The 26,896-nt window shown below is 41.2% G+C and overlaps 1 protein-coding gene across 4 annotated transcripts in view; it reads right to left on the bottom strand.

Annotated features, from left to right (window-relative positions):
* Ubr5 (ubiquitin protein ligase E3 component n-recognin 5) overlaps positions 1–26,896 on the bottom strand; it is a 110,052-nt gene that overhangs the window by 11,526 nt on the left and 71,630 nt on the right. For 2 of the 4 annotated variants that reach the window (XM_075961160.1, XM_075961158.1), the window contains exons 26-51: positions 26,386–26,483; positions 25,206–25,354; positions 24,729–24,820; positions 23,126–23,272; positions 22,915–23,033; positions 22,711–22,837; positions 22,499–22,628; positions 21,487–21,647; positions 21,148–21,387; positions 19,110–19,233; positions 18,252–18,363; positions 16,443–16,574; positions 15,854–16,115; positions 15,098–15,362; positions 14,718–14,929; positions 11,186–11,416; positions 10,475–10,548; positions 8,777–8,949; positions 8,580–8,693; positions 7,528–7,748; positions 6,437–6,557; positions 6,253–6,351; positions 3,616–3,859; positions 1,842–1,953; positions 1,191–1,335; positions 194–324 (exon numbers count right to left, since the gene is read on the bottom strand). In XM_075961160.1, the coding sequence (XP_075817275.1) occupies positions 194–324; positions 1,191–1,335; positions 1,842–1,953; positions 3,616–3,859; positions 6,253–6,351; positions 6,437–6,557; positions 7,528–7,748; positions 8,580–8,693; positions 8,777–8,949; positions 10,475–10,548; positions 11,186–11,416; positions 14,718–14,929; positions 15,098–15,362; positions 15,854–16,115; positions 16,443–16,574; positions 18,252–18,363; positions 19,110–19,233; positions 21,148–21,387; positions 21,487–21,647; positions 22,499–22,628; positions 22,711–22,837; positions 22,915–23,033; positions 23,126–23,272; positions 24,729–24,820; positions 25,206–25,354; positions 26,386–26,483 (4,035 nt within the window). Of the gene's footprint in view, positions 1–193; positions 325–1,190; positions 1,336–1,841; positions 1,954–3,615; positions 3,860–6,252; positions 6,352–6,436; positions 6,558–7,527; positions 7,749–8,579; positions 8,694–8,776; positions 8,950–10,474; positions 10,549–11,185; positions 11,417–14,717; positions 14,930–15,097; positions 15,367–15,853; positions 16,116–16,442; positions 16,575–18,251; positions 18,364–19,109; positions 19,234–21,147; positions 21,388–21,486; positions 21,648–22,498; positions 22,629–22,710; positions 22,838–22,914; positions 23,034–23,125; positions 23,273–24,728; positions 24,821–25,205; positions 25,355–26,385; positions 26,484–26,896 lie in introns of all 4 variants that reach the window. The other 2 variants (XM_075961157.1, XM_075961159.1) reach the window with 1 other exon arrangement.

The raw sequence follows: 26,896 nt of genomic DNA, 5'->3' as shown, positions 1-26,896 counted from the left end.
GAATCTTAAGACTCTGGAACTGGAGTGTAGCAGGCAGTTGTTAGTCCCCATATGAGTCCTGGGACCCAAACCTGGGTCCTCTGGAAGAACAACAGGTGCTCTTATCCTCTAGTTTGTCATGCTTTTTAGCATGTGGTGAAAATACACAGTGCCATTGTTTAAACTGAAACGCTGTTCTTGGAGCACACATTACCGTCCATGTGCGATAATGAGCTCCATGGCCTCGTCGACTCTTGCCCTCAGAGAATCTTCACTTGCTAGAAGGAGAAGCAGCTGCGCTGGCGATAATTCCAAAAGCATGCCCGTGATTTTACTTGCAAATGCCTATAAAAGATGAACAAATGTTACTTTAATAACTCTCTGCTTATTAACAGTTACACTCAAGAGAAGGAAAAGAAATAAGCTCAAATAAAATTTCCTTGTGAACTAGCAAGGCTTTTTATGGAGCTGCAAGTTAATCAGACACCTCAGACAGGGACCACATATCCCACAAACTAGCATAGTTTTGTTGGGGCTGGAATATTTGTATGACAGTATGTATTTTTTAAGGTATTTGAATTTCAAGTAAACGTACATGCAATTTCTGTAACTTTTGTCTTCTTCAGAGAGCCCGAAACACCTTCATTTAATACAGAAAAGAAGAAGGAAAGGGAGGAGAAGGGTGTCTATTTTTGAAAGCCAACTTACTGCAAGAAATAGATTTGATTCTATCTTATTAGTTTGGCTACATGTATTCGCATAATACATAAAGAGCAAAAAAGAAAAAAAAATCAACACTAATTTATTAGTACAGAATTTTAATAAAACATTCAAATTGAAATCTTAAGCTGTTTTATCAGTAGTAAAGGACTGCCATTTGTTTTAGTTACAGCTTGCTTACAGATCATATCTACTTCAAAAAGTAACAATTTATGTAAGTAAAAATATAAATTCTTTAACACAGAAAGAACTCCAATCGGGCTGAATGAACTAAGTTTTGTGGGAGAGAAGACCCTAGCTGAAGGGCTGCACAAGTTGTACTTCCACTCCTAAATCCCCATCACCGTGCAGGAGTGCTTACGTGCTCAGTGCATCACTGAGCAGTGCTCAGCTGTGCAGCTGCTTAGACCCTGGCAATTCGACAACAGCCACTGCAGCGCAAAGGGAAAAGCCTACACTTAGTCAACAGGAGGACAGTGCCCAGGACTCACAGGTTGCATGGCTTGGACTCGTGGATAGAGCCTCTCTCCCAGTGCCTGTCGATGAGCGGGCAGAGGGTCCGGGTCATCACTCGGGTTCCCCTCAGAGGCAGGTCTGAAAGGCCTGGTGTCAATGGAAAGCTGTCTCCGGAAGTCTCTGTAAGGAAAGCAAGCTTCTGAGTCCATTTCTTTTGATGATCAAATGAAAATAGTAATAGAAAACCAAAGAACATGGACAGTGCCAACCAGGATACAATGTCTAAAGATAACATGTTTGAGAAATAAAGATGATCTATCTCAGTTTGTCACTAAAAATCTACATGTAACATATAATTTGAATTTAATGGAGCAGGACCAGACTCTAAGAAACTATCCATAATTCCTGGATATTTTAAACAAAAGTAAAATGTAACCCATTGCAATAAGAGAAAATTAAAAGTAATACAGTTTGTCACATTAAGAGTTAATTAAACTAGGAAAGTAAAAACTGTGATGGAATGTCAAACTTTGGTGACTAATAGGCAGTGACATTCAAACATCCTGGGTGCTAAGGCAGACCCCTTCACAGCCACTGATCACTGCTGCCAAGCCCACACTCATTTACATGCCTTTATCCAACTTGTCTAAGATGCTGGTATTGAGTAAACATTAAACCCATCATACCTATCCCGGTCTCTCCGAGATCCTGCTCGCAAGCCACTACTCCTCCTCATTTCCCTTTCCCTTTCCCTTTCCCGATCTCTCTCTCCGCGGTTCCTCAATCTCTGCATTAAACCTAGAAGAAAAGGGGAAAGACAGCACAAATAATAAATGAGCACAAAAGGTGACAATCTTTAGGTTCCAGTCAATGTTGAAATGGGAAGACAACAAGAAAGCATGGAGATCACTTCGCTGCCAGTACCTCTCTCTCGGGAGTGTGCTGCATGTCCATCCACATGCCTAGGCACATGCATCAGAGATGCCCACTGCTGCACATTTTTGATACAGGTTCTCACTCGAACCTGCCATCCCACAACATGGTTATAAGCCCAAGCAAGTCACGTCAAGCTTTGAATGTGCTAGGGATTTGAACTCAGGCCCTCCCGCTCTCACAGTAAGAACTATTACTAGACCACCTCTCCAGCTCCTTGGTGTGTGAGGTTACTGAGAGCTGCGCAGAACGCACAGTCCACTTTACTATCTGCAAACTGCTTTCCCTTGTCACGTCCAACTGGGCAACAGTGGGCAGCAGCTCGAGCTGGACTGGCGCCACCGTACAAAGTGCTGAGACTTCTGACGGTCGATCTGCTCCGCAATGGCTGGGCGCACTGAAGACGGCCAGGACGTGAGCTAGTAGAAAATTCTAATCCTGACTATGGTTTTTTTCTTTCCTTCTTTTTGAAAAATCACATTCATATACTGGCTGTACCCCAGCAAATGACATGCACACGGCATAGCTCGTGTGTAGAGGCCAGAGGACAACTCATAGCACTGGGCTCTGTCCTTCCATCATGTGGACCCTGGGGATCAAACTCTGGTCAGCAGGCTGGGCAGTGGACACCTTTACACTAATATCTCACCAGCCCTTCAGTATGGCTTCTTAATGATGTTTGATAAAGATATTTTTAAAATGTTACGATTATCCAAGTCTCCTCATATCAGAAGTTAAAGGGTAAACGTGATGATCAAAGGCTGGAGAGCCCCCTTCTGTTCACCCTTTATTGTTTCTGCAGCCCAGGTGGTCTCCAAGGGGGTAGATTACAATGAGATACAGATGCAGCCTCAGTCATTTCTATGAGCCCCCTCTGACCTAATTACCATCCGCCCATTTAGAAGACTGGCAATTTTCTGACCACACTTGGCACACATTACCAATTCCCATTTCCTGCAGATGTGTCATTTTTACAAAGCTTTAAATGTACCAACTGAAGGTTAGCCAAGAGTTCTAACCCAAGTGGTATATTCATAATGAGCTTGCAATGCTCCAAGATGTTAATAAATGAAGCCCTATTTTTAAAGAGGAAAAAATATCCTACTAAAATTAAAATTCTAAGCATAGTGACATAGTTGGTCTACATGTGGCCTCAAGCTCTTTTCCTCACTGAAATTGGAGCATGCTTGTGAATCAATCTTAGAATAGCCTACTTAGAGAATTCCGTTTTCTCTTCAAATAGCTATTAACACAAGGGTGAAAGAAATATTCCCACTCCCTCCCAGGATTTGTATAGTGCCACTTAAGAGTTCACAGCCTGTCACCTCCAAAATAGGTAACAACAGAGGCGAGAAGCTAGTGTGACCAGAAACAAGAGCACACTGCCATAAAAAGCAAACTGTCAACTCAAGCAATTCATACTCTAGAATTATGTAAAACATAAATGTATAGCTATATAATCATGATTTCCACTGTTATGACAAACCAGAGTAGTAATATGGTGCCTGACATCTGTAGAGTACTTACTTGTATGAGTACCTTTGTTGGCATTCTGGATACAATCTAGATTTGGCAACTTTTCATTTGATAAAAACGCTTGAGCAATGGCTGTGTAGAAACTTCGGGCTACGCCACTGCCCTCTCCTGGCTCATCCTTAAAGGTGACTTTAACTCTGTGGACAGCCATTGGTGTGGTAGCGCATCTGCGGCCAAAATGGTTGTTGAGCTGCCTCATGGTCTGCTGAATGAGAAGATCCCGATCCCGATCCACCTAGTAAAATACACCAAATCATAAAGCAGTGCTAGAAACCACAGGGTTTCTACCTAAAAACAGAATCTCACCTTTCCCTCAGTCGTTGAAATGTGACCACAAAGAAATCTGAGGTCTTAGAAGCTTTTACATCCCAAATATATCACTTTCTAAAGCAAAGACTGTCCTATATTATTAAGTCAGGCTAATGGAATTTAATTCCATCCAAATCCACTCTTTGTCACCAGAAGCCAGACGTGGTGGTGCACACCTTTAATCCTAGCACCGAGGAAGGCAGATCTCTGTGAATTCAAGGCCAGCCTGGTCTATAGGAACTTTTTCTCTTTTGAGATATCCTAGTATGTAACCCAGGCTAGCCTAGAATTTATTCTATAGTCCAGGAGGACCTTAAACTAATGAACCTCCTACACTACTGATTCCCAAACATGTAACTCCCTCAGTAACAGAAAATGTATGTTTGAAAATGACATGCTGGGGAATGCCCAGCTGAAATAAAAAATTTTATTTTTAAAGTTGTCTGGCAAGGGCGGCACACACCTTTAATCCAGCACTTGGGAGGCAGAGGCAGTGAATCTAAGTCTGAGGCCAGCCTGGTCTACAAGAGCTAGTTCCAGGACAGGCTCCAAAGCTAGAGAAACCCTGTCTCGAAAAACCTAAAAAAGGAAACATCTTATTGGTGGTAGTAGTGGTAATGTTGTAATTTTAAGACTTGTAAAATGTGGGGTATAAACAGTCCACCCAAGGTGAGCTGTCTATACAGTCTGGAAAAAAGGACATCTTCAGTTTACATGCAAAGTCTCAGTATGAATTTCACAGTAGTTTCTTAAAGGCCTAGAAATAACAACCACACTAGCAGTGTACGGAACCTCAGACCAGAGCCCATTTCCAACCTTATAATCAGATTTCTTAAGAAATGGCCAAGGTAGGGTCTGTGGCTGGAAATGTACATGGCACACACTGGAGTAACAAGGAACGTCATTTATTACAGATAATACTAGAAAGGGCTGAGGCACTAAAAATGACAAAACTAGCCATCGAGCAGGGCGGTGGTGGCACACGCCTTTAATCTCAGCACTTGTGAGGCAGAGGCAGGTGGATCTCTGTGAGTTTGAGGCCAGCTTGGCCTATAGGGCAAGTTCCAGGACAGAAATGGCTGTTAGCTAGAGAAACCCTGTCTTGAAAAAACAAAACAAAACAAACAACAACAACAAAAAAAAAACACCCTAGCCATCGAACAAACAAAGCATCAATAAGAATAGTCTGAATGGAATTCAAAACACCAGGAGTTCTTGTTCATGTTTCTGTAATGAAGTGTGTGTATACATGTTCACGTGTACAGGTATACTTGTTCGTGTTTCTGTAATGAAGTGTGTGTACATGTTCTCATGGTACAGGTATACTTGTTCATGTTTCTGTAATGAAGTGTGTGTATACATGTTCACGTGTACAGGTATACTTGTTCATGTTTCTGTAATGAAGTGTGCACACATGTTCACGTGTACAGGTATACTTGTTCATGTTTCTGTAATGAAGTGTGCACACATGTTCTCGTGGTACAGGTATACTTGTTCATGTTTCTGTAATGAAGTGTGCACACATGTTCACGTGTACAGGTATACTTGTTCATGTTTCTGTAATGAAGTGTGCACACATGTTCACGTGTACGGGTATACTTGTTCATGTTTCTGTAATGAAGTGTGTGTATACATGTTCACGTGTACAGGTATACTTGCCCAGGCAAACATGTGAAAGCCAGAGGCTGACATCGGGTTTACTCCTCTATCATCTTCCATCTTATTTTCTGAGATGAGGCTCTCACTGACTTCAGCAAGACTAGTTGACCAATGAGCACCAAGAATCCTGTCTCTGTCTCCTCAGTCCTAGGATCAAAGGGATGGGACACCACCACACTTGGCTTGTGTGTGTGTGTGTGTGTGTGTGTGTGTGTGTGTGTGTGTGTGTGTGTGTGTGTGTGGTTTTTCAAGACATGTTTTTTGTTTTGTTTTGGCTTTTTTCTGTTGGTTTTATTTTCCCCCCTTTTGTAACTTTGGAGCCTGTCCTGGAACTAGCTCTTGTAGATCAGGCTGGCCTCAAACTCACAGAGATTTGCCTTCCTCTGCCTCCCAATTAAAGGTGTGTATCATGACCACCCGGCTCACACTTGGCGTAAGAGGATACTAGAGATTGGAACTCAGGCTCTCATGCTAGGAAGAAGCTAGGAAACAAATCCCCAATGACAAGACAAACAAAAATTATTACTCAGAATCTTGTAATCGTCATTTCTTTAAAATTTTAATTATAAGTGTGTATCACTGAGCAGTATTTATTATCTACATGTTTTAAGACTTCTGCAGTAGTATACTATGAATATCAGAAAATCTAAATACCTTTACCTCTAGTGATAAATCTCTTGATTGCTGGTTTCTCAGTTTTTCCATTTCTCTACGGAACTTTGATTCCTTCACCTCAAAACCACCCAATTCAGTTAAGATCTTAAAATAAAATAACAGTAACAATTATTCACTGAAACATGTTCATATCATGCAGAAAAGGAATTTAAGTACACAAACTACACACCGATCCAGGTTCTGCTCCAACATCTTCCATGAATACTCTGCCAAAGAGTTCTAAAGAAAGGCGCCAACGTCCCAGCAGCATGTCATGAGAAATGACCATCCCCATAAAACTACACTGTGGCCTGTGAGAAGTTAAAGAGACGGAGAAAGCAATTACATCAATTCCCCAAATTCAGATTTTTGGTCAATAGCAGTACCTTTCTTGGTCTTTTAATATTGTGCTGTCTTAAGTATTTCAAAGCCTTCCCCAGAGATGCGCGCTCCTGATAAGTACACACGTCACCCCATCAAGGCATCATCTTCCTTCAACATTCCATTTACTTCCTTTCCTCAGTCCACCTCTACAACTTTTATTTGTTTTAGTGGTGCTTAACCCAACACGGACAAAATTTAATAAATATGGCCTCACGACAATATTTCCTAGTAACTTTTATCCATCAGCACCATCTACTCCGCACTGCACAGACGTAAATCACATTTTTCCTACCTTCTGTCCCTCTGAGACCTTTCTTTGATGTGGTTTTCTTTCATCCCTAACGCTAACTTGCTAGCCTAACTCCCTCTTCCCTCATACCACAACTACTTAATATAGAGATCACCCAATACCCTTTATGGTTGGTAGGAAATGACCATGCAGTGTGCCTTGTTCACTGACAAAGCATGCCTTATTTTATTAACGAGTTCACTAACTTGTAAGCAAAAACATTATCTTATACTTCTAGCATAAGCAACAGTATATACTAGCAACTTATTTAATAAACGAACACCTACTTATGTCAAAGATACCATTTGTGAGTCCAAATTAAACGTAAGTCATAAATCCTGAAAATTCTATTCTTTGTAGTATTTACATGGTTCCCTTATCTGAACTGCTGATTAAGAAAACTGGCATCTTGGAAATTCAATAAATAAAAAAGAAGATCAATTCTAAATAAAGTCCAGAAAACTCAATAGTATTTATCTGATAGTAAATTAAGAAATCACAGAAGAGTAACAATATTCATAAACTTACATATACAAATTAATAAAGAATGAAATCTCTAATAAAAATAACAGAGCAGCAGTCAAGGGCACTACTTCATTTCACCTTACCTGAATGATGTAAGAGGTGGCCCCTCGCTCTCAGTGAGTCCAATCTCTGCTAGCAAACTGCTTTTCAATTGCGCGGCTACATCATGAGCAGAAGGCCCGGGCTTTGCACTCTCAGCCTCCGCAGTCAGCACGCCCTGCTCCTCCCCTTCTTTCTTTTGCCGGTTTTGCATGTTCATTACATTTTTAAGATTGGCAGCATAAGACATTTTAGTTGGAAGAACCTATGGAATTTTAGGGTTAAAAGTTACATATGTTTTCAACATAACAGAGTCCCACAGAAATCCCAAGGGAAGTTAAACCATGCCCCCTGTCTAGAGCTTTCTCCACCAGTCTGTTCTGCTCAACATAGTCCTTGGACAACCGCAAATTCAGTGCACTCCCCCAGTACAGTCTGGAGAATTCTCAGAGCATTGTTTTGTAGTATCTGGCACCTATGCCTCCTATATATTTTCAATGATTTAATATTACATTTGCCTTTACCACTTGGTTATAAAAATCTATTCAGCTATATTTCACTGTTGTCTTTCAATATACCATTTTTTTTCCTAGAAAAGCAGAATATAAATTTTACCTCAAGTCAGACATATATATCTCTGAAAACTAAATCTGTTGTGTAATTAGTGTTGTGATAACTGACATTCCCCCTTGAAAATTAAAATCTCCTCCAGCCTCATTTCTCACCTAAATGTTTCCTTGGTTACAGAGACTGAGACAGTACTGAGAGACAGACTTACTGAGGTGTCTTTACTAATCATTACTACTGCTGCCTCATTGTTTTGCTTGATTCAAGCAGTTCAGCACATCAAGAGAAATTTGAAGCTAAAATTACATATGCTCATCTGTATTAAATATACTCACGTGGAAACCTCAGTTTTTAGCAGCACACACCAATAACGCTCTGGACCAGACCATCCGATACAGACATAACAGAGCTATATGATGTGTGAACTGAGTGATGAAATAAAATACTCTCAACTAAGGCACCTCTTCACATCTGGAAACTGGGGGAAAGTGCTAACCAATAAACACACTGTAAACTTTTACTGTCTTACCTCGAGGCAATTTCTGTCCATTGTAACTTCCACTAAGCACTTCCCACTCCCGGTAGATGAGGAATAAAGACCCTGACTTGGGCGGCCAAACAAATCTTCCTTTCTAGCATTTGGCTGGAATTTTAACAAGACATATTATAGTTAGACTGAACACTTCAAAATCAGCTATGAGCCAGCTTTAGACCTGTTTAGCTCACCTGCAACAAATGTGGCTGATCGGCCAAGGGTATGGCTTCAGCCAAAGGCACTTCAAATGGGTTTGGGGGTATACATCCAAGGAAAGTCATAGAGTCAGAACGGCGGAAGAAAGGATGGGTTTGGCCAGTTTCTGCAGGAAGAGACTCATCGTCCTTATCATTCAAAGTAGCACCTAAACATTAAAAAAAAAATAGTGATTACAAAGGGTAACAGAAAATTAATTTGTCCGATCCAAAATTCTTAGTATATCTCTTTTAAAATATTAGTATACTAGAAAGCAATTTAAGGGCTGGATTGGAAACAGAATCTTCTTGTGTGGCAGCCTTGGCTGTCTTAGAACTCACTATGTAAACCAGGCTGAGCTGCCTCTATTTACCTCGGTATTGACATTAAAGACCCATGAGACCACACCTAGCTTTTCTGGTATTTTTTTAAAGTGACAATCCAAAATAACTGAAAGCACTATTTCACACAACAATAAAAATGCAAGAATAAATGTTCCACTCTGTGAACAGGCTTCTTACACCCTCTCCTTAGATCTAGAGAATGAAGCCAAAATCAGCGAGTTTCCTGACCACAGTCAGAACTCAATCTGAAGACAGCAGAAGGCAATGAACAGAAGCTGAAGTCTGACTATTCGCCTACCACGGTGAAAACAAGTAGGAGCTGTTGAGCAGTTTCTGTGCCCAGCCAACACAAGTCAGCCCGCTAGCAGCAGCTCTCCTGGACAGAACCACACTCTGGCAGTGCCTACTAAGGCTGTGCAAATGGTGGGTTATGGCTGGACTTTCAAAAGGACAAAGGAAAAAAAAAAACCCAACTAATCACCACAAACAACATCAACAACAACCTCTACCCCCAATCCAACCCAGGCCAGTTTTCTTTCCCTAAGCTAATAAAGTATTAGCTGGGAACAATAAACAGAAAACTGGACTGTTCACCTAAAACCTTTAACTCCCAACTGGAATAACAGAAAACTACAAGTTGGCTCTGGAACAGTGGTGTCGATCTTCCTAATGCTGTACCCTTTAATATCTATGTTTCCCCCAATGATCTTAGGCGACTCATGTGAAAAGATCACTCATCCCCAAAGGGGCCATCACCCCAGACAGGCTGAGAACCACTATTCTACAAGATCCTCCAATTTTGCGGCACTAAAACTTAAACTTCTTGCAGAATGGTGGCGGTGCACGCCTTTAATCCCAGCACTCAGGAGACAGAGGCAGGCAGATCTCTGTAAGTTCAAGGGTAGCCTGGCCTACAAGAGCTAGTTCCAGGAAAAGCTCCAAAGCTACAGAGAATCCCTGTTTCAAAAAACCAAAGTAATCCAAAAGCAAAACTTAACTTCTCTTAGTTTCTGTTCAAGAATAATTTACATTTTTTAACTAAATCTATTTTATAACAATATTAATAGAAAAAAATTAATATTTCCTAAGACTTAAAGTAATGATAAATATTAACTAAGAGAAAAGGGGGAAAAATCTAAAGAAGTACGGACTATTGAAAAATTCACATGAATTCGGTCCTCATTATAAACTGTATACACAAGGATGTGTGATAAAAAGGACAGAGAAGATAAATGCGACACAGAGAAGAAAAGAGATTTCCCACCCAGACAGAAAATAATGTGGTTTAAAGCCTGGAGGAACTACCGAGGCGGCCATTCTTAAGTGAGCAGTGACTTTCTGAGCACTAACTTTGACTGGTGTCGTCATCATTCTCATGCTCTGAATCTTCATTGTCAATGCCCAGTTCCAGAAGTTCTCGCGTCCTATAAGAGAACAAAGCTGGTCATTTAAACTAAGTATTCACATGACATGAAAAAGAACAAAGGCGAGGGAGATGGCAAGAAGACAACATTAAAACTGTCATTTGGGTATCTAACTCGTGTGTGCATGTTTGTCATAGCACACATGAAGTCAGAGAACAATCTGCAAGATTTGTTCTCTCTTCTACCACACAGCACCCAAGAACTGAACTCAGGTGGTCGGGCAAACACCTTTAGCATCTGACACCTCACCCTGGAATCTAACTCCTACTGTCTAACACAACTATATAGTTTCAGATGATGAGAAATGGTAAAACCATCTGCCTAATTTACTACAATAACAAAACAGGCTCACCAGGAGCCTGAATGAATGAATTCCACTACAGAAATACTGAGTGTCTACAAACTCTCCTCCAAACACAACAAAACTCCAGCAAAGACCTCATTATTAAGTTTCACTTGATTCCTGGGTTTTCGAGGAATAATGGCAGAACAGGTGGATAGAAGTCAAGTCCACTTTCCTACATGAAATACCTTTGTTCTCTTTTGTAGTGCTGATCTTCCTCATCCAGACTGACTATTTAGAGACCACACCAAGTAAGTAGTTCTCAAACAAAACTCAAGGAAAGTATGGATGTACCTTTTCCGTTCCAGTTGAGGGGTGTCCAATGTTGTCTGTTGATTCATTGCTTTAATCCAATATATAAGGGCTTGGAAAACATATGCCACATGTTTTAATGAGCACACATCCAATACCGGAAGAACATCCGAATGTTCATCATTATGAGATCTCATTAAAGAAAGAGCATAATTGAGAAAATCTCCTCGAGCAGACATCATTCCCTGGCGGGCGCTAAGCAATGTAGCACGTCTATAGGAACAACAACAAAAAAGAAGTTTGCAAAACCCACAAATATGAAATCTCATAAATATGAAAAAAGAAATGAAAACACTGGGCTGAAGTTAATAGCTCATCAGTTAAGAGCACTTGCTACTGTTGTAGAAGACTTGGGTTCAGTTCCCAGCATCCACACAGGGATGCACAACCACCCAGAACTCCATCCCGAGAGATCTGACACCGTCTTGTTGCTTCCTCAGCTACTGTACATGTGTAAAACACTTCATAAACATGAAATATATTAAGAGAGAAAATAGAACTCTTTAGAAATACCACTGCTTATGAGTTATAGCTCTACACTTCAGAGTCCCTACCAGTCTTAAGAAGCCTGAATTTGCATTTCTAACAAGTGTCAGCTCAAGGCCGATGGTGGAGTTCTAGAAACCACTTTGAGAAGCACGACCTGTGAGTTTTTGTCCACTTGATGTACGCTAGAGTCATGCAGGAAGGAGGAACCATCAAAAGGGCCCCATCAGATTAGCCTCGTGCAAGCTGAAGGAGCAGTCTCTCACCGATGTTGACATAGGAGGGTCTAAGGGCTGTGTCGACCTGAGGTGTGAGAGAGCACACTGCGCAAACCGTAAGCAGTTGGTAGACAGCACTCTCCAAGGCTTCTGCATCAGTTCCCTTGCTGAGTGCCGACCCTGACTTCCCTTGATAATGGACTATAGGTGTAAGATGAAATAAACCCTTTCCTCTCTAAGGCATGGCCAGTGTGTTTTACTCCAGCAATAAAAAAGCAAACTAAAACATAGCCTAAAACTAACATCAACTGTTGGGAATGGTGACTCATGCTATCCCATGCTTTGGGATGTGGGAGGCTGACAGATGGAGCGTAGAACAGGTCAGGGCTACAGAGCAAAGTTGATACCAGGCTGCTACATTGCAAAACTATCTTTCAATAAATGAACGGACAAACAAACAAACAAATGATACCAAAAACCACAAGCAGCAAATAAAAATGTTAAGCGAACTGGACTTTTATCAAAATTAGAAACTTCTCAAGGGACACCAAGAAAGTGCAAAGGGAGGCTGGAGAGAAGGCTCAGAAGTTAAGAACCCTTGCTGCTCTTCCAGGTGACCCAGTGATCCCAGCACCCAACTAAGGAACACATAACTGCCATTCAGCCCAGCTCCAAAGGATCTGATGCTCACCTCTCAATTCAAGATGTTCCCTCACACATTAAAAAGAGAAGAAAAAAAAGTGAAGAGGGATTAAACCTTCGAAAACATTGCTTGATAAGGAATTCTTATCCAAAATATATATAAACTCTTAACTAAATAAAAACTAAAAAAAAATCTATTTTCAGCTGTGGAACATTGTCAAGCAGACACAGGGCCAACCGCCAAATCGCACATGAAAAATATATTACAACATCTTTAGCAAATCAAAACCTCAAAGAACTCAGATGGGTAATTGAGGTGTCCCCAGCCCTCGGGTGTGTGGACTGCATATTACACCCACTAGGGTGGCTACAATCAAAGAGACACAGAGAAAACTATAGGCATGAGCTAGGTGATCTATACCTATAACCCTAGCACATTCAAGGCAGACGCAGGAAGAACAAAAGTTTGGGGATAGAAAGGGACACAGAGAAACTAACGCTCTCTCTAACACTGCTGTTCAGTATTTTCCTCTCAGGAAACAGTCTGGTGTCTCAGAATGTTAAACATGTGGTATTACCATATATATATATATATATATATATGACCTAGCGATTTTACAACTAGATAAAACACCACACGCCCACACAAGCCTCTATGGAGAGATGAAGCATCACGTACAACAATGAAAAGGTAGAAGAAATACTCCAAATGTCAACTGATGAATGGTTAACAAGATGTCAGAATATTTTTAAGTTATTGATACATGGTTGAGCCAAAACACCATCGTGTTAAGTGACAGAAGCCAGTCCTAAAAGACCACGTATTGATGATGTAACAATGGTTGAGATTAGGGATAGGCGCACACAATGCTGACACTGATCAAGATCCCACATCAGAATCCAGGGTGTTGTCTTTTAAGAGTATTTTATGTATGTGACTGTTTTGCATGCCAATAGGACTGCACCACGTGGGTTGGTACACTGCCCAAGGAGGCCTTAAGGGGGTGTATAGATCTCTGGGAACTATAGTTACAGTGATTATGAGCTGCCACGTGTGATCTAGAAACTGAATCCAGGTCCTCTGCAAACCAGTGTTTTTAACCACTGAGCCCACTCTCCAGCAACAGAATACTGTGTTCTTTTAGAGCAACTGACTACAGCCCCCAAAAGACAAGAACTTGTCCTTCTGTAGAGCAGAGCTCATAGAACAGAAAATCTGCTGCCAATCAAATCTCTCTTTAGTACTCTACCAACCAGCCCCTCAAATAAATTTGTTCTCAACTCCCAAATGCTCAAAAGCAAGTATGTGAATTCTATTCCTAAATATTTCTGATTTCCCTATGAAGAAATTACTTCCTATTTCCTTATTTTAGAATCAAGTATAAAATATAGAGCCTGGCCCGGCCTGCCTCAAAAATTATTTGTATCCCAGCATTTCCGCTCTCTCGTGCCCCCCAAATCTTTGTTTTCTCTCACTATTTTAACTGCCAGCAACAACGAGAGCCAAATCCCCAGACCCATCCTCTTCACTGATGACATCAAGGCTGGGGTGACTCTAGTCCTGAAAAGTGCTAACTTATAATTGAACAGGATAAGGGAGGGAGGGGAGAAATGTGTGTTGTGAAACCAAAGCACAATACTGACACTCACACACTTTCCCTCCTAAGTACAAACTGCTCTGAGCTTAGTCCTGGTCGAAACCAAGTCTTTCCAGAAACAGATGCCTTATAAAGGGAAACAAGAACCTAGGCCAACAGTAGTTTTAACAAGAAATTCCTATGATGACATGAATGGATTTAAAGAGTCTAAATCTTTTTTTTTTTTAAGATTTATTTCTTGGTTATATATACAACATGTTTTCCTGCACACCAGAAGAGGGCATCAGATCTCATTACAGATGGTTATGAGCCACCATGTGGTTGCCGGGAATTGAACTCAGGACCTCTTGAAAAGCAGTCAGTGCTCTTAACCTCTGAGCCATCTCTCCAGCCCTACGAATGGATTTAAAAAGAATAGTAACTTTTGCTGCAACTGCCTCTCAAAAACAAGTAACATGAGGCAGTTCTCCTTCACCAAAAGGTGAGGTCAAATGTAACAGCAACCCAAATGCTCTAACCTAGGATTCAGGGGCTGACTCAACACAGAGACGCATGTGGAGAATCTCATACCGTCTGCCTTCAAGCGTTCTTAAACTGGCCTCTTCTCGTGCGGTCATCCTCTCTCTTCTAGCTGAATTCTGAGAGGCATGAAGAGGGTGGTTTGGGTGTCCTGGGTCTCCAGCAGACGCTAATGCAGAACCATAACGTAATTGAGCCTCAGTAGAGTCCATAATACTGACCATCCAGTTCCACGTGGGAATAAGCTTTTCTTCTACATAGTTCTATGAAGATCAAACTGAAATAGTCAAAACTACCCAAACAAAGCTAAATCTGATACAGTAATAGTATGTTAATATTTAAGCATTTGCAATATTCCCATTATATTGAAATTCTCCTAATTGATGGGCAAACACTATATTCTAGTAAGCAACTTTTCAATGGTTTCATACCTGTAAGTTGACTGCATCTTGGTAAGTCAATTTCACAGCTGCTGGAATCTGAGAGTATACTAGGTGATTATACTTAGGGATAAGGCCCATCAAGTCCGAGATTTGTCTGATGACAATGCTGTAAGCCCTGGCTAAACTGCTTGCAGATGTTAAGTAGCTGCTGGCATTGCTAGCTTCCAAAGCAGCAGCTGCGGCTGCAGCACTTGTACTGATGGTGCCACTCCGGCGTAAATTTGAAGGATCAATATAAATCAAACCCGCGGAACTTGCTATAAGGAAAAAGGACAATTACAATGAGCTGATGTAGTTGCTACCTACTGTCACTGTATATGCTTGTACAAATCTAAATCATCAATTAATAATATGTACACGAGCAAAAGTGTACTACAACTGTATAATCTGAGGAGGGAAGTGTTCAAGAGTAATTCTGTTTTTCACAACCACCACACGAGAAATCATTTGGCGCTGTGTTGTTACAACTGGACGAGTGGAGAAGAAAGGAGGAAGATCTGGGGATACTAGGGACATCTACCGGAAAAGGCTATGGACATAGTTTAACATCCTAGAATGTCCAAAAGTGTTCAACAATAAAGAACTATCCAGTCCAAAAGAAGCAATAATACAAAGATTGACAAAACGTGATATAATCATATTCATGTACTTCTTATATTTGAAACTCAACAAAAGGAATTTTTATACAACTTAATTTTCTAGATAAATGAAGTGCTCCTAGGCTTAATGTCCCAGTTTTCAGACTTGCCTGCTGGTGTAGATGTGCTGGACGGAGCTGTGCCAGTGGCTCGCTGGTGTTGCGTATTACGAACAGCCCACTGCATGGACCGAGGAGCCTGGGCAGCCCCGCTCGCATGCGAGCTGTTGGTGGTTCTTTCTAGCGGCTCATCGAGCATGAAGGTCTCCTGCTCTATGTCATCACTCTGGCTGCTGCTGCTGTCAGAGTCACTCGAGTCGTTAGACTGAGAGTCGTCTTCAGAAAAGAAGGCAGGAACACTGCTTGCTCCTAAGTTATAAATTTTAGAAGAAAAACTACCATAAGTCCTTTGATAATTAACTTTATCATGTACCACCTCATTCAAGAAAATATTTAACAGTGCTAAATGATATGAAGTACTGAGAAAACATCATAAAAATAGTTGAATGAGAACACTCTTTTTTAAAAAACTTTAAAATTAACCCGTTACTGAGAAGAAAAAAAAAACAAAAACAAAAACAAAAGCTGACCAGAACAGTCAGAGAAGAAGAAAAGTACAAAGAGCCTCTAGTTACCCATGCGTGTAATACAGGATTTACAGATGCAAGAGGCAGCTTCTCACATGAGGCAACATACCTGCTTCTGAGCCAGCGGTGGCTGCCGTGACCACACTTCGGCGACCACTGGCGTTATCTTGGTTACTGTGGTTACTTTCACTGTCGCTTTCTGTTTCAGCAGCTGCTAACAAATCTAGCTCCATGTCACTTCCTAGAAAAGTATTAAATAAGGGAGAAAAAGTCACCAAATAATGAATACAGACCTGACAAGCCAGTATATCGTCCCAGAAGGAGGAACTAAGAGGGCACACGGGTGAGTAAGGCACAGAAAACCCAGAGATTGGGAAGACGGCTCAAGCACTGTAAAGAGTGGACTTCCCGCAGTTGCGTACCTCCTGCAGAGCCTCAGGGCTTGGGTAAGACCCCTACCCACATTGTCCTACTTTCATCTATTTTACCTCAAAAGGGAACTTAAAACATTTATAAAATTAATAATTTATAAAATTAATTATAATAATGCAGTTCAGTTACCTTAAACACAAAGTCAGAGATTAACACCCGGTCGTTAGAGACCGCATGGGACAGAGCTGCACAGAGAACTAAGCACATAATGCTACTATCTCGGGGAGAGGATGCACTATTTTCCTTTCTCTCCACTGGAAATTCCTTTGTTAAATTATGATTGATTAATTTTAGAGGTGAGGTGAATAAGACAGGATCTTGCTGGCCTTAAACTCAAAATCCTACCGCAGCTTCCAGAGTGTTGATTATTTTACCATTATTATTTTTTTTTTTTTGAGAAAACAGGACTGTGTGGGTTCAGTAGGCACAGGTACTAGTTATAGTTATACTAAGGTCTGAAATCTGAGTTCAGTCACCAGATCTCCCGAGTTGGCAGGAGAGACAAAACACAGACTTGTCACTAATCTCTACACGCAAACTGTGGCACATACGCATTTGGGCTCACAGATCATACACACACTGAATAAATGGCTGGCTTCTTTCTTTCTTTTTTTTTTTTTTTTGAGGGGGACGAGTGGAGACAGGGTTTCTGTGTTAACAGTCCCGGAACTCGCTCTGTGGATTGGGTTGGCCTCGAACTCTGAGATGAGCCTGCTTATGTCTCCCAAATACTGAAATTAAAGGCATGCACCACCATGCTTGGCTAAATGAATACTTTTTTGAAATATATTTATTTATTTGGCATGGCAATAAGATGGACCTCTGTATGGAGATAGAATAATAACTAGTGGGGATGTGTTTTCTACTTTCCCCATGTGGGTCCCTAGCACTGAACTCAGGAAACAGGCTTGACAACAATGCCTTACCTACTGAGCTATCCACCAGCCCCAAATAGCAAAGAATGAAAGAGTTGGGTGGTGGTGGTGGCGCTCACCTTTAATCCCAGCACTTGGGAGGCAGAGGCAGGCATATCCCTGAGTTTGATGCCAGCCTGGTCTACAAAGGGATTTCCAGGACAGTCAGGGCTGTTACACAGAGAAAACCTGTCTCAGAAAATTTAAATATATATAGACAGACAGACAGACAAAGTAGCAGGCTAGGTAGAGCGCTCGCTTAGCATGCTTGGAGTCCCAGCTGGATCCCCACCATCAATAAACTCGGCACAGTCACACACATCTTACAATCCTAACACTTGGGAAGGTGAAGCAGGAAGATGAGAAGTTCAAGGTCATCCCACCTACACTGAGTCTGAAGTGAGTCCAGGATACAGAAGAGTTTCTTAAACAAAGAGGGGGGGTGGTAAAATTATTCTGTTATGCTTTACTTTGAAGCACACTGCAGAGTGCCTTGGCAGAAAGCAAACTGGTTTAGGGTAGGGAAATGAGGCTTCTCTCTTCCATCCTATTAACTCCCAAAGCCTGCGTACCATCTTCATCGTGCTCATCGTGATGCCCCTCAGCCTCAGCATTCTCTTCCCCGTGCTCTTCCTGTTCATCGTGGTGATCCTCCTCTCCAGCCACGCCTTCCACCACCTCAACCTAAACCCAGAATCTTATTGTAGACCATTACAGCACATAGCAGACCTCCATCTCTACCAGTTTCATCCACAGAATTAGTGAAATAAAGTGCAAAACACTCTAAAATAAGGAATTCTAAATTTATACTATGTAGCTTTAAAAATAACTTGCTAATGGAAATCTATTATCAAAAATTCTATCAGGGTTGAGGAGATGTCTCAGAGATGGCTGCTCTCCCGTAAATCCTGAGTTCAATTCCAGTAACCACATGGTGGCTCACAAGGGTCTGTAATAAGATCTGGTGTTTTCTTCTGGCCGGCAGGCATACATGTAGCAAGAACACTGCAAAAAAATCTATCAACATATCTGACAGATTTTAATTTTTCTACATGAACAGAACCTTACAATTAGAAGTATGAAGCTGTTCTGAAGCATGGGGAAAGGGTTGAATTTCCTCTGTACTTCAACCATTATAAAATTCCAATTTCCTGCCTCTCAAATATTAAAACACTATTTCAACATTAAAACTATCTTTACTCTTAATTGTTAGGTAAACAAACAAGTTTATGTGTCCAGTTTCCTGGTACTCAAAAGAAATGAAAGATTACTGACACGCTGTAATACACAGAGCCACGAGTGGATATAATAAAGTCCACAGGTTGGATGGAACACGGGGTAGTTTTAAGCTACTATCATTAATATTGAAAGTGACTGTTCTTCTCACCAAATTAAAGGGTGTCATCTGCATTTAAAACAATTAAAAATACCTCCTCCACATCTGCTGAAACAATATCATCCTGTTCTTCATCCCGGCCTCTGACAGGCTGTGACTGGCTGATGCGTCTCTGCTGTGGATTCCGGATAATGTAAGATGACTGTGATTGGCTGGAGCTGAAAGGAGCAGGGTTGGTGAGAACGCTACTTCCACACCTAAGGCAACACACGGCACACTTCTCCCTGGGATGTTTTATGGAGCTCAAGCCTTATATTCTTCCCTTCCTCCAACACCCTCAGATGCCGAACACTCATCCATTAGCAGATACAGTTTCTATTCTGTACCAGCTTGTGACCCATGGACTTGCTAGTGGGTGGGAGGGGACAGGGAAAATCAATATATAAACCATATCCTAGAACAGTAACAGCCAGAAGCAGAGTGCTCACAGTTTCGCTTCTCTTCAAACCTGACTTGAAATAACAAAAGGCAGATTCGTGCACAGTGACAATCACTGCATTAAGTTTTACACAGACCAGAAACTAAAGATGTGATATTAAGAAGTCCTTGATAATTTCAACTGGATTCAGGAATGAGATAAAGGAAATTAAAATTAAGTGATGTTACGATGGAAAACTTTGCTAGAGCGATGTCTCAGAGGTTAAGAGCACTGGCTGCTCTTCCAGAAGTCCTGAGTTCAATTCTTAGCAAACACATGGAGGCTCACAGCCACCTGTAATGATATGGTGCCTTAACATACATGCAGGAGGTACACTATATACATAATCAAGATTTATTAAAGAAAAAAAATGGAACTTTTATCTTCCCTCATCTCAGTTTTCGCGAGAATCTAAGGCATTATCTGAGAGCCACCTAAGCAACAGTGCCTCCGCAGGAGCAGTTGGCACCTGCCAACCAGGAAGCACAGAACCTAGAAAATAAAACAAGATTTTTTTGTTTGCTTTTGTTGCTGTTTGTTTGGAGACCGGGTTTCTCTGTGCCTTTGGAGCCTGTCCTGGAACTTGCTCTGTAGATCAGGCTGGCCTTGAACTCACAGAGATCCACCTGCCTCTGCTAGGATTGAAGGCATGTGCCACCATCACTCGGCACAAGATGATTACAGATGTACAGAAGTCAATAGAAAAAGCTCTACAGATGAAGAGACCCACCCGCCTATGCCTGCTAAGTGCTGAGGTTACAGGTGTGCATCACCACCGTGCCCCATCAAAAAGGTATTTCTGAACACTGCAAAATTATAGGATTTCCATATTAAAAAAACGACTCCGCCAGGCATGGTGGCTCATGCATGTCATCCCAGCATTAGGGAAGCTGAGGCAAAAGACTGCCATGAATGAGGCCAGCCTATGTTATAAAGACCAGGTCTTGGGGTATTGTGTTGTAGGACAACAGGAGCTTGGGGGGCTTAGCAGCAATACTAATAAGTAAAAGTCAATACATGTAATGTACTAAATATATTCTTTTAAAGCAACACAAAGTAATCCAGCAATTGGTAGGCTCTTCTCATGGTATTGGGATCAGTATTGCATGAATTCAGACAGACCTGGCTGGCAAAATCATTGACAATGGGACACAGCTGAGAAATCGTAGAACTTAATTTACAAAGCTTTCAGAAAATGACAATTTGCCAATGGTGGGATGGTGACAGAAGAGCTTTGTTAGGTAAAATGCCAGATAGTTCCCAGAAAAGTCAAGGGCTTGGTACTCAAGACCCTTTTTCTTTTATTGTTCAAGACAGGGTTTCTCTGTGTAGCCCTGGCTGTCCTTGAACTCAAGAGATCCTCACGCCTCTGCCTCCAAGTACTGGGGATAAAGGCGTGTGCCACCACCACCCGGCTATTATTATTTTCTTTCTTAATTTCTGTCTCGTTCTATTTTTCACTTAGTAGTGAGCTGTTCCATTTCCAAGAGTTTGTAAACATCCTGTTGCTGACATTCAGCTTTAATGAATGGTGTCAGATACCCTAAAACATTACTATACTTCCATTAAGGTAACAAAATTAGACTTGAGAAAAATTGTTTCATCTGTTACTCAAAAGCACAACATAACATTTCTATACTAAGAACTAACATACCTGCTCGGCTGGTCTGGTGATGGGCGCGGTGGCAATGGTTCTACTGAAAACAGTTCTTCACTGCCTTGCATGGCGTCTATGCTGGTGCTGGCCAGTGTAAACGGGGCTGTGGGGCGGGCAATCCCCATTCTGACAGGTACAATCAGAGACTCTGCTACATTGCACAATTCTTCCACAGCATAAGGGAGCAGTGCTTGGAACACACGTTTGCATTTTCCAATTGGCTGTGGAATAAAATTGCTATAGCAGAAAGGAAAATACGAATCTGTGAGTCCTCTCATACATATATTAACATTGTTACACTGAAAATGTGTCCCAACAGTATTTTAAACGCCTTACTTTTTCTTTTTGGATGAAGCCATTTCCACACTAAGAATGACAAACACTCTTGCCACTGACCGTAGAAACCTCATTGTCACAGCGATTGCTTCTTCTCGGCGACCAGGTGTGTATTTGTTCTGGAGTTCTTTTACTAAAGTGCCCAGCAGAGTATCTAAAAGCTTTAAAAGTTGTAACCGTTCTATTAATGCTGAGATGTATCAGAGATGGTTAAATATTAAGTACACTGTTCTGATCCTTTCTAAATGTTAATAGTTCCCCAATAAAATGTTAAAAATGATGCTTGTGCATATATATATTAATTAGTGTGTGTGTGTGTGTGTGTGTGTGTGTGTGTGTGTAGGTAGGTAGGTAAGACACAACTTGTAGGAGTTGCTCTTCTTCTATCACGTGGGTCCAGGGACTGCTCAGGTTGTTAGACTTTGGTAGCAAACACCTATGAATTGGCTAAGCCATATTCCCAGCCCTCATAACAAACTCTTGAAACAAACTGAACCAAACCATCTTCCAGAGTCGGTAATTAAGCAACACAACTCCCACCATGTGTATGGCAGACAGTGATCCCAAATGGATACTATCTTGGTTTTTTGTTATATAGTCCTACTTACACTCATCTTGATTATTTAGAAGGGAATATAAAATACGTAAAATCAGAAGAATACACACACATATATGGCACATTTAACGAAGTGCAAAGTAGATTAAAATATCTGGTGATAAAATTTGTAATTCCATATCTACTAAACTACTAATTACTTTCTAATCTTTCCTATGCATAGTTTATCAAACAGATTATCAACTACAAATACCCAATTTCATGTTGTCTTTTTAATTATACGTATAACAATTTTTATATCAAAACATTTTGCGTTTCATTTCAGTAAATGGCTAGGCTGTGATGTAAGTCTACTATGATTAAATTCACTGAAGAATTTTACTTTGGAGGGAACCGGGTTGATGGTTGTAATCAGAAGTTATCAGCATGAAGTCTACTGAGAATCAATGAACTCACCAAAATATCAGCTGTGCACTTGACGATAAGGCAATGGGTGAAACAGTCTAGCCGAATTGTGCCGCTCTGCTGATTGAGGTATACCTGCTCTTCCGGCAAAAGATGGCCTATCCTACTGCTGGCACTTAGACTAGAAAGAGACAGAACACACTGTAGATAGCGACATTAACACAGGAAGCAGGGACAGTTTTAAGTGTTGAACAGATACATACGGGTCTTTATTCTCCTGTGATCCAAACATAATCATAGATCTTAAAGCATTCCAGTCCTGCAGGACTCGCTCTAGTGCAAGCTGGGCAAACCTTGGTGGCTCTAAGTCGTGGTCAGGCATATCTGAATCTGAGAAGAACGAGTGGGTCAGACAAACATAAAATCCTTAGCTTTGCACACAAGTTAGAAATGTTCAAGACGCTCACCTTCAGGACTGGCTGTTTTCCGGTTACGGTCCTCCCTGATTCGGGGCGGCCTGTACTGACAGTGCTCCACTGTCTGCCTGGCGACAGTCTGTACTAAGAACAGCAAGAGGTGCTCTCCCCTGAAACACAGCACGTTGTGAGAGTGAGCGAGGTACACCATATGCTGAGCTCCTTCCATTGGTCTATTCTGCATCCCAAGAATTCTACTTGCCTGCTGTTTGGTAGGGTGACCAGATTTGTAGCAGTGAGCAGGCGGTAGAGGAGGTCGAGACGAGCAGACTTCTGCCCGGCAATCAGAGTTTTACACTTGCATTTCTCCCAACAATCACAGTAGGCTGTTGGTGAAGTCCGCTTGAGTCTATAGGAATTCACAGAAAAGTTCATGTATAGAAAATTTAAAAAAAAAAAGAGAGACCTGCACTGAAATGAGGGCCTACAACATGATGAAACTAGAGAACTCTGGTTTATGTTAAAAGGCAAAGTGTAACTTTTACAAGCTATATACAAGAAAGATTATTTAAAGGTATGAAATCCAGAAAGCAACACTAAAATTCCTATTAAGAACACAGCATCGGTGAGGGGGAGGGGAATGGGAGGTGGTGGCGGGGAGGAGGCAGAAATCTTATAGATAGATAGATAGATAGATAGATAGATAGATAGATAGATAGATAGATAGATAGATAGATAGAAAGAACCCAGCATCCTGTTGTCTTGGATAGTCACTCCCTTTTCTTTCCCAGCCCTAGGTGGCCTCCCACATGCATCTGGGCAACCCTCTGACCACTGTGGGCAGACGCTTCCTGCGTTTGTCTTTCACCTGACAGGACTGCAAATGCTGTCAGAACAGGAACTCCTGCTCCCCCACCCTGGAAGTCAGCAGGGCAGTGCACACACTGACCGGCTAGCATGGACACAGAAACTGAAGTGGGCTTTACGTCTGTCTATGGGGCAGGGTGAGTGAAGGACAGACGAGGGGGCTACACTGTCCACAGAGCATGTGCAAACATTAGAGGACAATCTGCAGGAGTCTAGTCTCTCTTTACATTATGTGAACCTAGGGATCAAACTCAAGTTCCCTTTATAGCAAGTGCCTTTGCCAGCTGATGTGTCTCAGCACCCCAAATGGAGGGTTCTGATAGCGGCATTCTATTCCCTGTGCCATCTATAGCGGGGTTCCTGCTGGTAACCCTGGGACATAAGCTGTATTGCAGTCTGTAACAACTAACAAACCAGCTGGAAGGACTCTACCGTGGAATAAAAGATTAAAACATTTAAAACATAAACAAGGTATAGATCAACTATTCAGCATAACACATTTAACAATGCTGGGGAGAGAGGGAGTTAAAACTGGCTGCAGAATACAGATGAAACTTTTCTGTAAACATGTTTAGAAGCACTAATCTGAATAATATTAATCTGATTCTAATTATACATTTCTTAGCCTACTGTCCTGATTCTGGTTAAGGAGGACTACCGATAATAGAAAGCAAGTTATTAGACAATACAAAAAAAAAAAAAATCGAAGACCATATTTCTTTACATATAAACTGAAATGTGAAAAAACCTCAACTTTCTAAATTTTCTAAACTATGCCAACAATCGAAGCATTGTTTTGCACAGCAACATATACCTAAATAGCTTCTGAGAAATGGAGCTGGATGGTGGTGGCGCACACCTTTAATCCCAGCACTCGGGAGGCAGAGGCAGGCGGATCTCTGGAGTTCAAGGCCAGCCTGGTTCCAAGGATGGGCTCCAAAGCTACAGAGAAAGCCTGTAAACAAAACACAACAAACAAAAAATGCAGCTGGACTTACTTGCAATCGTGTCCTTTATGACATACCCTCGCGCATTCTGTGCAGCAACAGAGCGACTCCAGCAATCCGCAGGTTCGACATTCAAAGATGTCCTGAAATTAAAATGGGTCCCAGTTAACGGCAGGGTAACAGTAAGGAACTTGGGGAACAAGGAGAACATGATGAGTGTGCAATGGGCAGTGTAAAGGATGAAAACCAAGCACATCAAAACAGTCCACATCCTAAAATAGACAGTAATTATAAAATCTGTATCAAAAGCCATGGGTAAAAGTCCTGCACGTGGGAAAACTCAATTTTCAAAATTCACCATATTTAATTAGTAATGAATGACCCTTTTGCCATATTTATGTAGGAACCAAATCAAAATTAATTCTTTGGATAATTTTAAAAGTAAAATAAAATACCAGAGATATTTACACACTTTTAACTCTAGTTAAGGAGGGAAAGGAAACCTGAAGAAGTGCTAGGATGACTTACCTGGTTAATGTGTTCTGCTCCAGTCCATGTAAAACTGCAGGTGTCGTTGCAACACAGGACATACAAAGGAGAGTCGTCAGGGTTGGTGCCCGATGGGCAAACCATTTCCATGAACACATCCTCCTCTTTTTCACTTGCAGACACTTCAGCTGAAGAATTAAGAACACGGAAATTTATCTATCAGAAAGGACTTAACCACAAGCACAAGGAGGAGCCTTAAATATATTTAGTACCAATTAGTAACCTCTTCTTATTAGTTAAAAAACTTTTTAAGTCAAAATGTGAAAAGTCTAGCTGGAGATGACTCAACTGTTAAGAGCACTGGATTCTCACCAGGGCCCCCTGCACCCACACACCAGGCTCAACACTGTTTTCACTGCAGTCTCCAGAGATCTAATGACCACTACTGGCCTTAGCAGGCATCAGGCACACACATGCTACACAGACATGAACACAAAATACCTATACACTTGAAAATAATTTGCTTAAGTCAATGTATAAGAAAATCCAGCCAATTCTGGAGCAAAAAAGGCAAAACTGACTACATTGTAACTCTCTGTGATGACAACACACACTCCTGCCACTGGAAGCCTTGGTCCTGTATCCAACAGTTAAGCCTCAAGTCTTAGCCAGGTCTGACAGTGCACACCTATAATCCCAGCACACTGAAGGCAGAACACATATTTGAGGTTAGCCTGTAATACATAGTGAGGCACTGTCTCAAAAAACCAAGACTCTTGAGTCTATGTTTTATTTAGTAAATTACAGACCATACTGCAATTTATTAACATCAGTCTTTGAAAAAAAGATAATTCATCCTTTAAGAACTGGATGACAGAAATTTGATATTCCTCAATTCTTGTTTAAGTCAGATGCAGCTACAATATGGCAGCCTATTATCGCTATAAGCTTGTCATATCATCAATTCAGCATAGACAACACTGTATTACTTTCAGATTTTATACTACCAATTATAAATGTAGTGAAAAATTCATACCAGTTGCTTTTATATGAAGTTTGAAAAAAAATTTAACAAAATTTTATACATACAAAAATTATCTTGATAATTTCAATTATATTTACAAACATAGTTTAAATAATTGCAATGCTATACATGAAGATAATCTATTCAAATTAAAAAGGAGCAGCTCATTTAGGCCTTGAACTATGCACTAATTACCTTTTGCAATTTTCTGTGCTGTTTCTAAAATGGTAATTGCAGCAGGATAAGCTCGGCCACTTACAGCAGACATGAATGGGGTCATCCCTCTCGCATCCCTAAAATGAGAAGAGCAGACAGGCATGACGGCTCATTGCTTTAAAGTTGGCACTCAGGAGGCAGAGGCAGGTAGACCTCTGTCTTAAAAACACAAATACACAATGCTGCCTTCCTATCTACTAGGGGAGGGAGGGAGGGAGGGAGGGAGGGAGGGAGGGAGGGAGGGAGGGAGGGTTCACTATAAACACACAACTCAACTTTTGTTTCAGTTACAGAAAGATTACTCTGTGATGCTATTAGAGAAACAATCTTCTGTTGTCTATGATGGCCCTGATCACGATTCTTCTGCCTCAGCTTCCTAACGGCAGGGATGATACACTATCCATGTCAACAAATTCTGTGCTGTCCTCAAGAGAAGCACACACCTTGACCCAACTAACAAGAGCATGGTTTCTAGTCATTCGGGGCCTAA

This window comes from Microtus pennsylvanicus, chromosome 2 (genome assembly GCF_037038515.1).
Source record: "Microtus pennsylvanicus isolate mMicPen1 chromosome 2, mMicPen1.hap1, whole genome shotgun sequence".
In the NCBI taxonomy this organism is placed as follows: domain Eukaryota; kingdom Metazoa; phylum Chordata; class Mammalia; order Rodentia; family Cricetidae; genus Microtus; species Microtus pennsylvanicus.
The sequence above is the reverse complement of the archived record's forward strand: the minus strand, read 5'-3'. Positions and strand labels throughout refer to the sequence as shown.